Source organism: Lithobates pipiens, unplaced genomic scaffold (assembly GCF_037356315.1).
Source record: "Lithobates pipiens isolate NorthernLeopardFrog02 unplaced genomic scaffold, aLitPip1_a1.2 Scaffold_16, whole genome shotgun sequence".
Classification (NCBI taxonomy): Eukaryota; Metazoa; Chordata; class Amphibia; order Anura; family Ranidae; genus Lithobates; species Lithobates pipiens.
The window spans coordinates 141441124-141460170 of NW_027507748.1; the positions used below are offsets into that span (position 1 = coordinate 141441124).

The 19047-nt window shown below is 40.7% G+C and overlaps 1 protein-coding gene across 6 annotated transcripts in view; it reads right to left on the bottom strand.

Moving 5' to 3' along the window:
• Positions 1–11394: 11394 nt before the first annotated feature.
• MYO1C (myosin IC) overlaps positions 11395–19047 on the bottom strand; it is a 352367-nt gene continuing 344714 nt past the window's right edge. For all 6 annotated transcript variants that reach the window (XM_077480547.1, XM_077480549.1, XM_077480545.1 and 3 more), the window contains exons 30-32: positions 16953–17050; positions 14777–14876; positions 11395–13635 (exon numbers count right to left, since the gene is read on the bottom strand). In XM_077480547.1, the coding sequence (XP_077336673.1) occupies positions 13609–13635; positions 14777–14876; positions 16953–17050 (225 nt within the window). In that variant the 3' untranslated portion in view covers positions 11395–13608. The remainder of the gene's footprint in view (positions 13636–14776; positions 14877–16952; positions 17051–19047) is intronic.

Here is a 19047-nt window from a genome sequence, read left to right on the forward strand (position 1 = left end):
ACTGTGGAGGCTTACCCACCCCAACAGGGGTAAGATTTCTGGCGAGGGTAATCACATTACTACTTCACTGAAAAGCGCACCGGCAGAAGTTTTGGTTTTCTGAAGAAAAATATAAATAATCTTTCTGCACCAATCACGTCTTTCCACTTTTACTGGGACTTTTTGATTATATACTCTGACTGTTATATTCCGTTTTTTTATTTGATACATTTTTTTTTCATATATACATATTTATTGTTTAGGTATTTGTTTAAGCAAATTTTTGTATGAATTTTATATATTGATTTAGATATCAATTTAGTTTTTTTTTTTTTTGGCACGTGGTACAATATCAGGTTTTAATAATTTTTTCACTTTGCGAGTTGAATGGAAAAACAACTAGTAGTGTGTACGGGACTTTAGAAAGTGCATACAAGCCCTGCAGTAGGCACGTACTCCAATACAAAACTACAGGCAAGCCTGGCCTGAAAAGCACAATCATAGTAAAGCAAAAGTAGTAGTGGCTCTTTGATATATACTGAATCTTAGATGCGTTAAGGGTATCCACAGAAAATAGGATTTTTATAACAGCGTACCTGTAAAATCCTTTTCTTTTGAAGTACATCACGGGACACAGAGCCATAGTAATCACTATGTGGGTTTATAGGCCACCTTCAGGTGCTGGACACTGGCAAACTGTAAACAGGAAGTTGCCTCCCTATATAACCCCTCCCTTACCGGTAGTACCTCAGTTTTGTAGAAAAGCAATACACGTGTATACTAGGAGGAGGGGGTGGACCTCTGTGTCCCATGATGTACTTCAAAAGAAAAGGATTTTACAGGTAAGCCGCTATAAAAATCCTATTTTCTTTAATCGTACATCATGGGATACAAAGCCATAGTAATCACTATGTGGGATTTCCCATAGCAATGTCAACTGAGGGGAGGGAAACGCAACAGAATTAGGGCAACATGAGACTAGAGGAGTTATACTGCTGCCTGCAGCAACTATGCCCAAAGGCAATATCCTCATGCCTTTCTACATCTACCTGATAGAATCTGGTAAATGTATAGATTGAAGACCAAGTTGCGGCCTTGCAGATTTGAGCCATGGAGGCTTAGTGATGCACTGCCCACGGAGCATTAACAGCCCTAGAGGAGTGCATTTTGATTTGAGAGGGTGGTCTTTAAACCATAAGCTTGAATGATTACTTGTCAAATCCATTTAGAAATGGTAGATTTCAATACTGCCTGTCCTCTTTTAGGACCTTCAGACAATATGAATAAAACATCAGTTTTCCGAATCTGATCAGTCGCCTTTAAGTAGACTTTGATTGCTCTCACCACAGCAAGAGAATGTGGTGATTTATCTTCCATAGAACAGGATTCTGGAAAAAAATGAAGGTAAAAAGTTAAGATGAGGATGCAATACTACCTTATCCTCGTGAATAATAATAATATGGCTCTTTACAAAAAAGAGCAGCCAATTCTGATACCCTTCATGCAGCAGATATGGTTACCAGAAAAAATAGTTTCCTTGTCAAAAAGGACCAAGGCAATATGTCATATCGGTAAAAAAAAAAAAAAAAAAGGCTGTTTTTGTAATGCCGACAAAACTAAATCCAAGTCCCAAGGCTTCAGGGGTGACCTAACCGGCGATTAAGCTGTGTTACCCCCTGAATAAAGCTACAAACCAAAGAATGCAAAGCAAGTGGTCATTGAAATAATACCGATAAGGCTGAGACCTGTCCTTAGAAAGTACTCAAGCCCAGCTTTATATCTCACCCCATCTGCAGGAAGTCAAGGATTCTACCTATGACCTATTTCCTGGGGTATCAACCCCTGGTTTCACATCAGGAGACATAGGCTTCCCAGACTCCATGATATACAATTATGCAGGCCGGCTTCCTTGCATTAACCAAGGTAGATACCACCGAACCCGACAGCCCACACTTCTTCAGTGTGTGGGCCTCAGTAGCCAAACCATTAAATTTAGCATTTGTAAGGTAAGATGGAATACTGGACCTTCGCAAGAGAAGGTCTGGATGTGGTAGTAGGGTCCATGGGACCCCTACCGCCATCCTTATGATCTCTGCATACCAAGATCTTCTGGACCACGCCAGGGCCACAAGAATCACAAACTTCCCTTCCCGCTTGATCCTGCGAATAAGTCGAGTATGCGCGCAGAAAAGGAGGGCATGCATAAATCAGCAAAACTGATTCCATGGGAACAAAAAGGTACTTGTTCTGCATGCTAGCGGATCCTTTGTTCTTTACATAAAGATGTCGATCTCTCTGTGGAACCTGGACGCAAACAGATCTACATCTGGGATCTCCCATCATTGACCTATTGTCAGAAAGATATCAGGGAGAAGGAACCATTCTCCAGGGAACAAGTGCTGGTGACTCAAATTAGACCGCCTGCCAAATTTCTATCCCTAGAATTAAAAACTGCCGATAGAAAAGGTACATTGTTTTCTGCCCAAGATAGGATATGATTCACCTTTCTCTGGGCTGCACAACTTCTTGTGCCCCCTTGGTGACTGATATAAGCCACTGCTGTGGCATTGTCAGATTGGATCCTGACAGGATAGCTCCATAAATTAAACATCCAGGCCCTCAGAACCCAGCGTTCTGCCCGAATCTGTAGAATGTTAATGGACAAGGTCATTTCTGATCTGGACTTCTCTTGGGCAGCTGCTTCTTCCAGGATTGCTCCCCAACTTAAAAAAGGTTGGCATATGTTGTTACCACTTGCCAGGTAACTGTAGGAAGGATTTTCCCTTTTGAAGATTTTTGGTTATTAACCACAAACTGAGACTCGGGCGCACCTTTGGAGACAGACACTTTGGAAAACCTAGAGCTTGAACCCTCTTGTTCCAAGCTGATAAGATACTGTTTTGCAGCAGTCTCAAATGAAACGGAGCCACCAATAGAAGGATTCATCTTGCTTCGACCACCTTAATCAGTTCCTTTATGGTGCTGATCTTTGCCCGGGGCAAGAATACACTTTTCTGGGTGTATATAACAGACTCATAACCGCCTTAATGTCTTTAAGGAAGATTTCTCTAGGTTGAGAATCCAACCTAGGTATTCCAGGTAGTTGAATGTGGTGACCATACATTGGTCTAAGTGGGCTACCAACTGGTCTATCAAGAGCCGATCGTCTAGGTAAACTAAAATCATTATACCTTGGGCCCTTAATCTGGCTAGAGGAGGGGCCAGAACCTCTGTAAACACTCAAAGTTAAGTAGCTAGACCAAAAAGCAGAGCTACAAACTGAAAATTAAGATTTTCTACCTTCAAGTAGATATTAATGGTGAGCGAGGAAATATGCCACGGAGGTATGCAGCCTTAACATGGATTGGCGTCAAAAGTTCTCCTCCTTGTAGGATGGAGACAACCGATTGGATTGACCCCATGCAAAAAAAAAAAAAAAAGAGTGGATATCCTGGAACCAGTTTAGATTGAGATCCAGAATGGGTTAGACATCTCCATTTGATTTTGCCATGAAAAAAGGTTTGAATAAAACTTCAACCCCAGCTTTTTCATGTGGACCAGCATGACCACTCTTTGCCAAAGGATGGTCCAATGCTAGAGAGAGACTTTTTCTCTGGATCTTTAGGAACGTTTGATCTGAGAAAACGAGGAGACGGGAACTCTTGAAACCCCAGATTGTACTCTAGAGCTATTTAAGAAGCCACCCATCTGTCCTGACATTCTGTCAGACAATTGAGAACTGAAGAAGTCTTTCCGCCACACCCCCCCCCCCACAAGCAGGGGGCACCCCATCATAATTAGGCTTTAGTATCTTGTTTGTTGGTTTCTTTTGTCCCTGGGCTTGACCCTGAGGATTACCTCGAACTTGACGGCAGAAGCCGTCGTGACTGCCTGCAGTCTGATGCCCCTGGCACTGGAGAAGGAGTTTGTTTAAATTAAATACATTTGCTCCTTTTCTTAAGTGGCAAGAGGGTACCTTAGAAATTCTTTGGATAAATTATCCAAGAGATCCCAAACAGCTGGAAAAAATAATCAGCCGGTATTTTTTTTATTTTTTTGACGCTTCAGCTGACCAATTTTTCAACCATAGTATTCTATACATATGTACCAGCCCAGCAAAAGGTGTGAGGCCTGAAGATAGAATCTCATTTATTGCCAACATAAAGCTACTAGGAGCTTGCCAAATTCCGGGCCTGCTGAACAGGGATAACCTTGAGCACCTGTTTAAACTGAAGGATTTTGACATATATCAATTACTCTCAGCACAGGCTGAGACACTCGACCTGTCAGGAAAACAATATGTTTTTTTTAATAGGAATTCCAACTCTTTATCCGTTGGATCCCTAAGTATTTGAGCATTGTCTGCCGAACAAGTCAAACTTTTAATCAGAAGCTATAGCAGCGTCAATTGCTGGTATCTTCCACCTTTGATATGTTTTTTCCTCCATAGGATAAAAGTGTGAAAAACTTTTTTAGGAGGGGGAAAAAAAAATGCTTATCTGGGTGATCCCACTCAGAATACATAAACTTTCCCAGCAATGAATGGACAGGAAAGGCATGCACAGCTTTGAGAAGGCTTTAGCGAACCCAAAACAAGAAGTGGAAACTCAGTTAAGGGTAGCATAAAATGTGGAGCGGACCAATTCAGTAAGGTATTGCACCCACAATGTGAAGCTGATCCTTCTGCATCTGACCCCTCAGAAGAGGAGTCATCAGGATGTTCAAGGTCCCTTGAGAGAAAACCTCTTCTCCTGCCCCAGATCCTCAGTTTGAGGGGCCTTGGTTAATGGAATGGAACCTGTTGCATTTTATCCCAAACTGAGATGCGATTAAAGCTATCGTGGCTGAAGAAAAAAACCTTTTAGAAATATAGGCAGGGGCTGCAGTGTTGTAAACATTGCATGGCCTCTGAAAGCCCACTCTGACCAGCCACCCCCTCTCCGGGGAGGAAGCCATTGTAGAGATGAGTTTTAGGCTTTCAGAGCTTGAGGGAGATCCCTTTAGCCCTCTTTTGGGGTGTTTCTACCTCCCCTTCTGACTATAGCCCGATGCATAAATGCAGAGGTACTACTAGAAGAATTGCATTGACTGCTATGAGCAATAGTACAGCCGCTGTTATTAATGTTCAGCCTGATGCAGTAATGTGTCAATAGGAATGCCTGTGTCACCAAACCTCTTACATGCCCCTCTTTGCTTGTGTCCCTCCGACAGCTTGCAGCAGCAAAAAAAGAGCTTTTTATACACACTCCCGTGCTGGACATTGGAGGACGCCAACGCCGTGCTAAGCCATGCGCCCTCGATTGCATTGCACCCCCCGCTCTCTTTAAAAAGAGCGCAGGCCTTCGATCCGGCAGGATTGGCTTGTGCATGAGGGAGAGATGGTGGAGGAGATCACCTAGACAGGCCGCCGTGCAGGAGCTTTAGGAAAAACGGAGCAGCATGCTGATCATTTTTAGCTCTTCCTTTTCCAGGCAGAGCGAGAGCGCTTAGTCCAGGTCGGGGGGGTGTCTGGTGGAAGAAAAAACCCCGCCCAAACTTACCGGAGGTCTGCCTGCTAGCCAGAGGAAAAAGCCTGGTGCTTCCTGACACGGCGTGATCTGAGGAAAGGATGAGCAGGTACGTGCTCTACAGTGCCTTGCGAAAGTATTCGGCCCCCTTGAACTTTTCAACCTTTTGCCACATTTCAGGCTTCAACATAAAGATATAACATTTTAATTTTTTGTGAAGAATCACCAACAAGTGGGACACAATTGTGAAGTGGAACGAAATCTATTGGATATTTTAAACTTTTTTAGCAAATAAACTGAAAAGTGGTGCGTGCAAAATTATTCGGCCCCTTTACTTTCAGTGCAGCAAACTCACTCCAGAAGTTCAGCAAGGATCTCTGAATGATCCAATGTAGTCCTAAATGACTGATGGTGATAAATAGAATCCACCTGTGTGTAATCAAGTCTCTGTATAAATGCACCTGCTCTGTGATAGTCTCAGGGTTCTGTTGATAGCGCAGAGAGCATCATAAAGACCAAGGAACACACCAGGCAGGTCCGTAATACTGTTGTGGAGAAGTTTAAAGCCGGATTTGGATACAAAAAGATTTCCCAAGCTTTAAACATCCCAAGGAGCACTGTGCAAGCGATCATTTTGAAATGGAAGGAGTATCAGACCACTGCAAATCTACCAAGACCTGGCCGTCCCTTTAAACTTTCAGCTCAGACAAGACTGATCAGAGATGCAGCCAAGAGGCCCATAATCACTCTGGATGAACTGCAGAGAACTACAGCTGAGGTGGGAGAGTCTGTCCATAGGACAACAATCAGTCGTACACTGCACAAATCTGGCATTTATGGAAGAGTGGCAAGAAGAAAGCCATTTCTCAAAGATATCCATAAAAAGTCTCGTCTAAAGTTTGCCACAAGCCACCTGGGAGACACACCAAACATGTGGAAGAAGGTGCTCTGGTCAGATGAAACCAAAATCAAACTTTTTGCCACAATGCAAAATGATATGTTTGGCGTAAAAGCAACACAGCTCATCACCCTCAACACACCATCCCCACTGTCAAACATGGTGGTGGCAGCATCATGGTTTGGGCCTGCTTTTCTTCAGCAGGGACAGGGAAGATGGTTAAAATTGAGGGGAAGATGGATGCAGCCAAATCCAGGACCATTCTGGATGAAAACCTGTTGGAGTCTGCAAAAGACCTGAAACTGGGACGGAGATTTATCTTCCAACAAGTCAATGATCCCAAACATACAGCAAAATCTACAAAGGAATGGTTCACAAATAAACGTATCCAGGTGTTAGAATGGCCAAGTCAAAGTCCAGACCTGAATCCAATTGAGAATCTGTGGAAAGAGCTGAAAACTGCCGTTCACAAACGCTCTCCATCCAACCTCACTGAGCTCGAGCTGTTTTGCAAGGAAGAATGGGCAAGAATTTCAGTCTCTCGATGTGCAAAACTGATAAGAGACATACCCCAAGCGACTTGCAGCTGTAATCGCATCAAAAGGTGGCTCTACAAAGTATTAACGCAAGGGGGCCGAATAATAATTCAGTTTTTTATTAGTTAAAAAAGTTTCAAAAATCCAATAGATTTCGTTCCACTTCACAATTGTGTCCCACTTGTTGGCGATTCTTCACAAAAAATAAAAATGTTATATCTTTATGTTTGAAGCCTGAAATGTGGCAAAAGGTTGAAAAGTTCAAGGGGGCCGAATACTTTCGCAAGGCACTGTATACAGCCCCCAGTGGTGACCAGGCATGACATTTACTTTTTTTTTTTAAATAGAGACATTTCATAAGAAAATTTAAAATGCCTTAGAAACACACCTTACCTTTCCCGTTGCAGGGTTTTCTGTGGTAAAACCAACAGACCCAATCTTCACCCTTCACGGTGGGTTCCGTTAAACCTTCAGGAACCAGGGGAACCCACACTCCTGGACCTGTAATAGCACCCCACCAGTAAAACTTTATGGCTGAAAATACGAAAGCACTGGATTTCCGGGGTCCAGCTCTCTAAAAAGAGAAGTGTTACAGGAAAAACCTTGTTTCTTCGGACACAAGTACCATTCAATTCAGCCTAAAAGACACTTTGAATGGATCCGTCTCCATAGCTAGCCCCAGCAAGGATTGCTCCAGTGGAGCTCAGCACAACACATCTTTACTCGTGACCAACACCTTAGACACTGGCGAAAAAACTGAGGTACTCCCAGTATGGGAGGGGTTATATAGGGAGGCAACTTCCTGTTTAGGGTGTGTCAGTATCCAGCACCTGAAGGTGGCCTGTAACTCACATAGTGATTACTATGGCTCTGTGTCACGTGACGTACGATTAAAGAAAAAGTGGTTTCTTGATCTAGAAAACACCTGGCTGTAATCTTCCTCTCCCTGTACCTGCATTCTTATAAGTGAGCCCAGAACAAGAAAGACTGCGATAGTGATAATTGTCTGAAATTGTATTTGCATCACAGTTGTAAGTTTACCCTCCAGGTGCATTCTATAGAAAGTGTAGATGCTTAGGACATATCCTTGAATGGTACTCAGTGTAACTAAAACACTCTCCCTTTCAGTAAAGCAGTCACATGGTTGTGCGAGAGAGATACAATAGCACAGCGGGGGGAGGATTCCCCCATCCACTTCCAGTATGTGGATGATAGAATCGGGTCAGTATTTTTTGCTCAACCCACTAGTTGAACAAAAAACATATCTGTGGGCTGTCTAAGGATCAGTAAACTGCAACACTATCTGCTTTTGTTCTTGAGCTTACAAGGCTAAAGTGTTAATCTACCTTCGTCTCCTGGCCGAGAGATGATAGAGGAGTCCAAGCATGTGCTTTTTTTTTTTTTTTTTTTTTTTTTAAATGGTCAATCCAGCCCTGCTTCCAGATTACAGGAGTCATCAGAAGTACTAAGGATCTTGTACCTTTGTACATGCAGTAGTGTGTGTTTTCCAATTGATGTGGTCTCTTAAAGGAAATTGTACACAGAGAAACATGAAGGCTGACATTGCAGAACTCCTTCTAAAAATGCTATTGGCAACCTCCATACTGCAGTGCAGGCTTTGTTTTCATGCATCTTTATGTGCATTTTTTTATTCACATGCAGGGAATTCAGTGAAGTCAAAATGGTCATACAGTCATTGATAGCCCATTTACACCATTACCATTGGTAATGTGCACTTTACTGGAATGCATAATACATGTATTGCTGCACTACAGTGCCATTCATTATGAAAAGACAGAGGGGCAGAATTACTAAAACTGGAGAGTGCAAAATCTGTTGTACATGGTAGCCAATCAACCTCTAACTTCAGCTTGTTAAGTTTTAACTTGGATTGGTTTCTATGCAGATAGCTGCCCCAGAGACTGCATTCTCCAGGTTTAGTAAATCAATCAAACTGATGATCTCCTCTCATCCATTGATTAACCACTTGACCTCCAGAAGGTTTTTCCCCTTTCATGAGCAGGGTATCTGTTACTTTAACTGAAAATTGCACGCTCATGCAACACTGTACACAAAGTAAATTTTTATCTTTTTTCCTCACACAAACAGGACCTTCTTTGATCACCACTCGGTTTTTCATTTTATAAACAAAATTTTTCTAATTTGTTAAAAACATAAAAAAAAAAAATCTAATTTCTTCATAAATTAAAGGACAAGATAGATTCTGATACATACTTTGGTGCCGTAACCTTAATAAAATTTGCCAAGTTGTGGGTACCCCTAACAGTAAAATTATTTTGTCAGCACCCAAGGCAAGACAAGTAATTTGTGATCCTAACCCACAGATATTTGAAGCTCCCCGAGTCTCTTCCACTCGTACAGTATTAAAACCACTTATGGTACATTTTAGGAAGCCACAAGTGGTTTGCACAACTCTTTGTTCTCCTTTCTTTCCATTTTAGCTCCCTCTATGCAAATTTCTATTTTTTCCCCCTCATTTCTCTCTACAGCGGTCTCTCTTGTTTTTTCACTGATTCGTTCTCTTCTTTTCTTTGTTTCTCCCCCTTCCATGTATTCCTTATTTGTATTCCTTCTCTTACTCCTTGGTGGAATGGGATGAGTGGCAGTGCTGGTGGGAAGTTGGGATGAGTGGCAGTGCTGATCTGAGAACTGCAGTGGGGATAATAGCAACTATAATCACAGGTAGTGTTACCCACTGTGTCTCTGGCTTCACTGAGTGGTTTATCGTAGCAGTGACACCTATGTCGAAATCAGGGTCTCCTCCAGCTTCACATTCCTCACCTGTCAGCTGACCTCTAGTCTCTGCCCCCAGCCATGCCGTGAACTGAATGGGCAGCTGCAAAGAGGCTGAATGGGCGGCCATGGACTCCAGAAACAGCACAGCTGGGCAGCCACAGGCTGCGAAAAGGCGGGCAAGCCCAGGATTCGGTGACCCCTGGCAAATCGTCATTCAACCCCCAGGTTGAGAACCACTGCAATAAGTGTATATTAATTGGCTTGTGCAAGTGTTATAGCGTCTACCAAGTATGATATATATACTGGAATTTTACATAGCTATAGCTGCTATACTGTGTTGGCGGTGTTGAGCAGCTTAGTGGGATTGCAATCGGGTGGCAGTAAATCTGTCGCTTACAGATACTATCTGGAAGGGTCACTAGTGCCACTAATACAGTGATAATACGGTACTAGTGACACTGGCTGGGAAGAGGTTAACATCTAGGGGCAACCAAGGGGTTAACTGTGTGCCTAACAATGTGCAATGTGTGCTGCTTTTACTTTACTATCTGGCTTTTCTTTCCCATGCTTACAGGGAGAAGAAACAGAGAACGCTTTTCCTATGCACACAGAGTTCTGAGAGTTCTCCGTGTGTGATTGGACACAGCCAGTTGAGTTGCAATGCACCGCAGGCTTCTTATAAAAAATATGTACATTTCTTTACCAGCAAAATATATATAAATATTTTTTCAAAAGTTGAATTTATCCCTTAATAAAAGTAACTCTGAAGACCAGGCAGCCTTGCAATTAAGATACAGGGTGCCCCCTGGAAGAACAAAGAGGGATTCTAATAGCACAAAAGAGGCACTAGCCCACCTGTCCCTCCCAGAAATATCACACCTCTAAGTTGTGTAGGCTGTATGTAAGAGAATAGCATGTGGGAAGATGATGCTGGTGGAGAACCCTGGTTGAGGTTAGAAGTAGTTTGATAAATATCTAGAATGTTTTCCACCGGATTGGGTATTAGATCCCTAGATTGATACAGACTTTCTCCTACTCTTTATGCATTTATGGGTGTACTGATTGTGACATTGTAAAGCTGATTTGTTCTACAATAAACATTTGTTAAAAAAAGAGGCACTGGCCAATAAATATATTACAGCAAGACAAGGGAGAGAAATTTGCTTTGATGTTACAGAACAGGGCATAGAGTAGGAAGAGTTCACCTTAAGGAGGAATGAGGCTTTAGGAGAACACTAAAAGGGGAATATACCCAATATGTTAGTGTTATAAGATGAGGTAGGAAAAGGGTTAGAGAAGCTAGTCCTGAGTTAATACATCCCAATAAATACGTCCAGTTACATGATATTGGGGATATCAATTCATGAGTAGCCATGCTGGAGCAAAGTACCTCCTCTAGCATCCTGGGGAATGATAATTTGTTTTATGATGTTGAACAGTAGTAACTACCGTGATTAGCAAATAACCTGCAGGGAAGTGCAATATGAATTATTTGCTGTTCATATAATGCAGGTTGGTAAATCTGTTTTTTTCATCAGAAGACTCGAAAACTGGTACCGAAAAAGTAAGTTAGCACCACTGTAACTTAATTCACCAAAACATTGTATACATTTTCTGTTCATACTATTTTAATGTGAACATGGTAAAATCCCATACAATGAAATCCATGTATTTAGCAGCGTTATACTGCAAGGCAGAGAAAGTAAAATGACACAAGTTTAATAACAGCAGATTTATTGGTGGAAAGGCACAAATGCAATCACTGATGTTAAAGCATTTTCCTCTTACTCGTACACCTGACAAGGCATAAGGGCAGGGTGGTGATCAACTCATGTAAACTGTACACGCATCACGAGACAACAAAAGCAGTCATTTCTGATTGGAAGTCATTCTTAGGGTTTACCAGGAACCAGTGAATATAAGGCAAGGAACACAAAACATTTAGGTCTACAGGAAAAACTGACAAACTATATGGCCAAAATGGTTTCCGCTTTGTCAGATGACAAATGCAGTTTCAATAAAACATTTTAAAAGTAAATCTCTGAGAAAAATAAAAAGCACCACTCCATCTGTAGTGTAGGGAAATAAAAAAGGAATTGTTAACAAGTTGCTAAAATATTGTTAAAACAAGCCATTTAGGCAATATTACAGATTTAGGAGATGTGAGCACTGCCGTACATTGTAGATGTACTTTGGTTGTCAAGTTTTTTTTTTAGTACAAGAAAACAAGGTGTACTTGAAAGCAAGCAGCTATAGAAAAATAGAAATTCTGTTGGTCAATGCATCACAAGACAAACTAACAAACGCCTCTGAACCTCTGAATGCCATTAGCAGGATTATGAACATCTAAAAAGCCAAATGCACTTGCTGCATCCTGCTGATCAAAGCAGTTTAAGACAAAGTACTTTTAGCACATACTAGCATTAAAAACATATATATATACGCACGGTCCCTTTATTGCATATAATAGAAACTATACAGAAAATACAAACTTTGCTTCCTTGCTTTAGCAAATGCCTGAAAATTTTCAAATTTTACCTCTCACACAAAGTGGAAGCAGGACCTCCTGTCTCTATGACATCACTGGTTCCTAGAAAGCACAGCCTATAAGTATCACCAGACTCCACACAAAATGGCTGCCTCTAATATTTATAAGCCAAATCGTACTTTTACACGGTTACAAAAGACAACACACACTGACGTATTAGTCAGTAACAAACCGTTTAATCTGCCCAATAGGAGAATCTAATGATATATAAAGGGGAAGCTAAACATCTGTAACTTAATGTAGTGATTGCTGGTGGTATAAACATACAGCTGGTGAGCGAGAAAAATTAAATGTGAGAGCAGGTTAGGGTTCTTTAATTGTAACAAAATGTTAGTTAAGGTGCTCTACACAATATATTTATATATTGCACATCTGAACATTTCTTACACAAATATGAGTTATTGCAATGTCAGATAATGGCCTTGCACCATCTAGGGAGAACCGTTCTACTCATATCAGCCAGTCACATCATCCTCTTATGTTTCTAGTACATGAAAAGCAGAATCTAACTGGCTGCTAAGGGCAACACCAGTTCTTCCATCAGAAACCTTCACACAGGAGGTCTGTAGTGCAAAGTCAATATTGCTCCACACTGGGGCCAGTGGATAAAAATGGGTTCTCCACCAATTGTCCGTGGAGACCAGATAACTTGAATAAAATCACATCTGACTAGTCATTGTGGGCAAGTTTCCCCCTTCTTTAGAGAAATATCTCCTGCATAAATAAACCCCAATTGCTCTTAACTTCTATAAAGTACTACAAAATCCTCTATCAACTCATGTACATATGGCTTTTTGAAAATTGTACAATGACAAGGTAAGGCATATATTTGCACAACATCTTTTAGAAGATAATAAAAATAAAAATAAACCTTCCTTCTAATTCTAGAAAAAAGATTGCATAAATAGATGTGTTTGTTTTCTAGCGCAGACCAGGTTTATCTGAAATCGGATTTATACCCTTCATTATACGCTAAGGTCAGCAAAGTGGTAAAGGCCTCTATGGCAGAAACAGCAAAATAGAGTAAAGATTCCTAGTATGCCACTCTAATTTTGCTTGTGTACACAGGCAAGCTACGTTAGCCACCATATCTGCCAGGCAACGTCTATATGCCATGTGCCAATGAAATGTGCAATACAGAAAGTCACTAGTGGGGGAGCCTGTGCAAAAGCAAGTTAAAAATAAAATATCTGAATTTCACAAATATATAAAATAATTTCTTTCCTCTTTTTCTCATAAGCAGCGCAGGTCTTTGGTAACTATAAAATATAAAAGCAGAGTCAAGAAGTATTAAAAGGAGGTATTGTCCAACAAGTGGAAGAAATGGATGTATGTGAAGCTGTCAGTTTGGTTGTATATCAGATTCCTAACAGACTGCAGTGGTCATCGTGAATTCAGACGAGGAGCAACCTTTAAATAAAAAAACATACATAAGTAATGCAAGCAATACAAACTTGATATACAGTCAATGTAGTCTAGAGTGCTGCACATCAGTAATAAAATGTATTAGATATGCATATAAAGAACAACAAACTTCAAACTCTATATTCAAGACTCCTTTATGTTTCTACACTGAGGGTATGTGCCACAGTTGAGTAAATCATATGCAATGTTATCAACTACCTAATTTGCTTATTAGGTTACTTCAAGGCTGTTCAATAGAGAATGGACTACACTTTCATTTTTTTTTTTTTTCCTGCAAATCACAAGGGGGCACTGTCATCAAATACATTTGTACAATTCTTCTGCCTGAAACAAAAGAGATATCGCTCTACAAGAATACCAGGGTAGACTTGGCTCAGATGTAACAAGAGCCAAGTCAGATCAATGTGGTACAAGCACAGCTAGCTCTTTATATAAATATGATATATAAATATGATATATAAAAGTGGATAAAACCAGGTTCAGGTAACAATTGTTAAAGACAAACTATTTAATGTAAAAGAGCTCTTGGAGTGGCAGTAATTCCCTGAACAGATGAAAGAACATACATTCACCAAGTCTGTCAGTGCCTACATTAAAGTCCAACTCCAGCTTTCTGTAACTTTAACATACGCATCTGTTAGCAAAGGTAGTAGTTGACTTAGACAAAACAAAATGACTTTAAAAGTGACAAAAAGAGTTTGGCTATACTGTAATATTTGCCTGCAATATGACTGATAAAATTCAGTATGGGCAAGTTACTACAGTACCCAATATATTTTCATAGGTGGCACTTTTAAAACGTTTACAGGCTATCAATGTAGAGTTAACCTTGAATTATGGCTCAAGGATTATTGCTCTCACTCTGCGGCGATACCCCAAGTGTGGTGCAATTGCTGTTTACATACACAAATGTCCGCACTCACATGTATGCAATTGTGGTTTTAAACTTTATTTTTTCATTTAACTTTAGTGCTATCACAAGGGACTAGAAAGCCCTTCTCACGCTTGTAAAAGTGATAATGCTGCAGCTATAAGCTTGTTTTAACCACTTAAAATCCAGGATGTTTACAACCACCTAAGGAAAGCAAATGTATAGATCAAGCATACAATGAAAAAAAATCCTTACCACAGACAAGTGTCCATTTTTTGCTTTGGCTATTAGTAACTCAGAGCCCGCAGTAAAGTCAATGATTCCTTCTTTACCTGGACCAACTGTAAACTTGATGCTGAGTGGGGAAACATTAGTTAAGTGAGATGTCAAAAAAAAGTTTAATAAAAGATAACAAGTGAGATCTCTACTGTGTTGTACTTTGCTGTGAATATAAATGATTTTCATTTTAAAAAGTGGTCTGGAATACTGTATAAAATTACAGAGAAAAATAGGATATTTTTCTCACGGAAGGTTTCCTTTATGAGTGTTACCATTACCAAACTCCTCCTGAAAATGCTAGTTGCCCAGCTGTTGCGTTGACTATGGGCAGAAGAGAATAAAGACCTTACCTGTACACTTGTTTAGATCCAAGTATAGAAGATAGAGATCAGCAAACAAGCAACTAGCATTTGTAAAGTAAGTCCGTACTTTTATTAGGAAAGCCTAGCATTCTTTCTTTAACTGTTCACCCATTTTAAGAAAACCTGTACTGTGAGCAACAGGTTAGCTGCCATTGACAATAATAGTTTATTGTGTCAATATTTTCAGACTCACCACCTTGTAACAAGCATACAGATCAGGATTTAAGACATTTCTAGCTAGAGTGATTGAGAGCAGTAATGTCAGCCTACACATATTTTACAAGTAGACTAAAAGGGTTTTCCCAAAGCATAAGGAGTTTGCTAAAACAGAACAGGAGATTAGCTTACTTTACAATTTCCCTTTGCATGGTTAAAACCTACTGAGCCCTCTGATAAGCAGAGTGTCTACTATGATGACCCATTCCAGTGTTACACAAAGCAGGCTTTTTTAGCACAGCTGAAATCTAGAATAGCTGTGTGAAAAGACAACTAAGGCTCCATCTGTTGCCTGTACAGGCTGCATTATGTTAATATGCAATATTTCATATTTATCTGACTAAATATATACATATATCATTTAAAAATCCAATTTCTTTTAGACCTCACCAAAATATACATGAAAACAAAATGCGCACAAAACCACTACACAGTCCCTTTAAGAAAAAACCTTTTTGCTAGTAGTGAAGAAGGGTCTTATCTGACTTATTCAGTAATATTGTCAGCACAGCAGCTATTAGACCCCTGTCACACAGAGGGGCTGTCTTCAGGCATTTTAGCACTAGAAACAGCCTCTAAATAGTGCCTGAAAACCGCCCATTAATTTCAATGTGTCTTTTCACACTGGAGCAGTGCACTTGTTGGATGTTAGGGAAAGTACTGCAAGCAGCAACTTTGGGGCAGTTTGGGAGTGCTGTATACATTCCCAAAACACCCTGCCCATTAAATGAATGGGCAGCGCTTTGGAAGTGCTGCAACACAGGCCTTTTTAACCCCTTCTTTGGGGTTAAAAGTGCCCCGCTAGCTGCCAAAATGCGCCGTTTAAACAGCGCTAAAGTGCCGCACCATGCAGCCGTGGCCCCAGTGTGAAAGAGGTCTAAGAAAGATGCATCGCAGGCTACAGAATAAGGTTTGATCTCTTGATGGCTGCAAAGGCACATAAATATCCATAATATTCATACTGATAAAATGAAGTTGAATTATTTTTATTTTTTTTAAATACCTTAAAGCTTTCCCATCTTTCAGGATAACTGTGTACAATACAGTGTGACTATATAGTATCAGCCATTAAGCTGATACGCTTTTTTTATATTAAATTGTTTTGTAAAAAATTAAAAAAAATTGAAGATTTTAATAAAATGTAATGTTTAATGTGCTCTACCTCAAATCAAGGTCCCATTGTTGTGTTTTTTTCCCCCCTAATCAGCGATACTACCCAACTTACCTAATATGGGCGCTTTTAGTGCAATATTTTTTTTTTAGCAAATTGTGTAGTGGTTAAAACAGCAGACTATCTGTATGGTACTAGCAAGTGATCATCTTGGATCCTTGCATCTGTGGCCCATCCAGTATCATGTGTTGGTGGCACTAGATCCTTTGTGCTCACTTGACCATAGGGCAAGTCTCCATCTAACTGCAGTTACAGAACATCTTTACAAAAATATTATTTTGTGCTTAATGTAAAAAAGTGTGCACAGAGCAGCACCCACTAAATATCGAAAAAAAAATGAAAATTTTATTTATGAATGTATTTTATGTTGGTAACAATGTAAGAAAATGTCATCTACACATACCTGCCCTGATTAATGTTGATATTATTGATTTTCTCAGCAGTTATGGCAACTTTTGTCAGTGTTTCAATCACATGATCGCTCTGCAGAATTGCATCTCCCTGAAAACAAAAGTTATGATGAGACAATGCAGATGCACAAGTTTAGTTGCATTACATAGCAAGCTCTAGAGGAGTCAACTGGAATATTGAAGAAAAGCCTTATGCTCATGATTATCTTTCTTGTATGAATAATAGTGAGCGTCATTCCATATATAGAAGTTAGTGTATACAGTAAAGCAGGGGTCAAGTCCTGGGGAAAAAGGTGTGGGAAATCCCACCCAAGATCCACTCCCCCACCAAAAAAATAAAAATAAAATATGATACACTCATATGCACAAACACTTGAAAAAAGTGGTATTTTTCATCCAATTTTCGTATTGTGTGTATGAAGCTTAACTGTTAGTACATAAAAAAACAAAAAAAAAAAAAAACAATCCTCAATAAACATAAATACGGTAATTCTCTGAATAATCAGCATTCATTCATTCAATAGTGCTTCTATGCAAATGTGAACATCATGTTCTGATCTTTATTGGGGAATTTTATTTTGTATATAGAGTGTTTATGTGGCAAGTTTACACTTTTCATTGAACAGAGTTTGGATAACACAGGGTAAACGGAAAGGTCAGAAATTAACTGCACATTATCTGGACAGAATGCTTGGGGAGATAGTGATGTGTTCCTGCTTAGGAAATGTATGTTAGCTTGAGGGGCTGCAAACTCTGCAGGGCTCCAACACACACTCGCTGCTATTCCAACCCTTCACGTTTCCACATAAACTTCCGTCCTGGCATTAAACATTGCCAGGTATTGTGCTCAGCTTACCACCCAAACTGATGTTCCTCCCTCAGCTCACCTCTCTCCCTACATGTCCTGTGAGCAGAATAGCTGTGCTCCTCCTCTGGGTTCTCTCATCATATGACACAGAAGATAGAGGGGGGGGGGGGGGGGGAATTCAGCGGGACACACAGAGCAAGTATGCAGGAGACTGGGGGGGGGGGGGGAGATGAGGAGACAGAAAATCAGGAGGGGCCAACAGGGAGGAGCGCATCACAAGAGGTTTGACTAAATACAATCTCTTAGCAGCAGGGACCTGATCTACCCATCAGCTAGCTGTGATTGACAGGTAGATCGAAGCGGAAGCTGTCATGGGGCCCCCTACTGTCAATGCCTGATTAGTCAGGTGTGCGGCACTTACTATTGCGAGCTGTGTCGGCAGCTGCTGGTGTAGCACCTGCCACACAGCTCGCATACTTCAAAGTCTTGCAGGACATGGCTGCTAACGGGAAACGAGTTCCTGTTGTGGAAAAAGTACAGAAACTCAGTTCCCATGCGTTCCCGCAGGACTTGAGCCCTGCAGTAAAGGCATATCCTCAAAGTCCACCACAGTTATAACCTTTTGTACCATTTGCCCCACCCTCAGACTGGAAGCTCTTATGAGCAGGGCCCTATTAACCCTCTTGTATTTTATTTTATTGTAACTGTACTGTCTCCCTTTATATTGTAAAGCGCTGCGTAAACTGTTGACGCTATATAAATCCTATATAATAATAGTAATAATGTAATTGCTATAAATACAGCAGTTTAGGATTTAGTTGAGCCTAAAGCTCAAATGGGACCCAAACAGCAACTCCACCAGTCAGGTTTACTCTGACATATACGTGTATGAAGGGATGTAGCAAACCATGTAGGCTTGTGGTTCCACTCTTACTCTTAGCCCTTGTATACAATTGTGATTGAGGGGTGGGAAAACTTTGCAGTTGGGCCATGTTTTTTCTGGCCCATTGCTGCTGAGTCAGCAGCTGGAGGTGCACACATACTATAGCACAATGCTTTGGTACATGGCCACAGCAGTACACTAGAGCCCACCACATTCAAATGAATGGTGCTGCACTGGACCAACCCCATAATGCGCATGGTTGTCTGGTAATTAAGGGGTCAAAAAATGCCTCTTCACAGGCTCTCTATTGCTGTCTGAAGTGTGAACTGCAGACTGTAAAGTATAAACCAGGCCTTACAGGATAAGTTCACCTTTTTTTCCTTTTAAATAAACACCA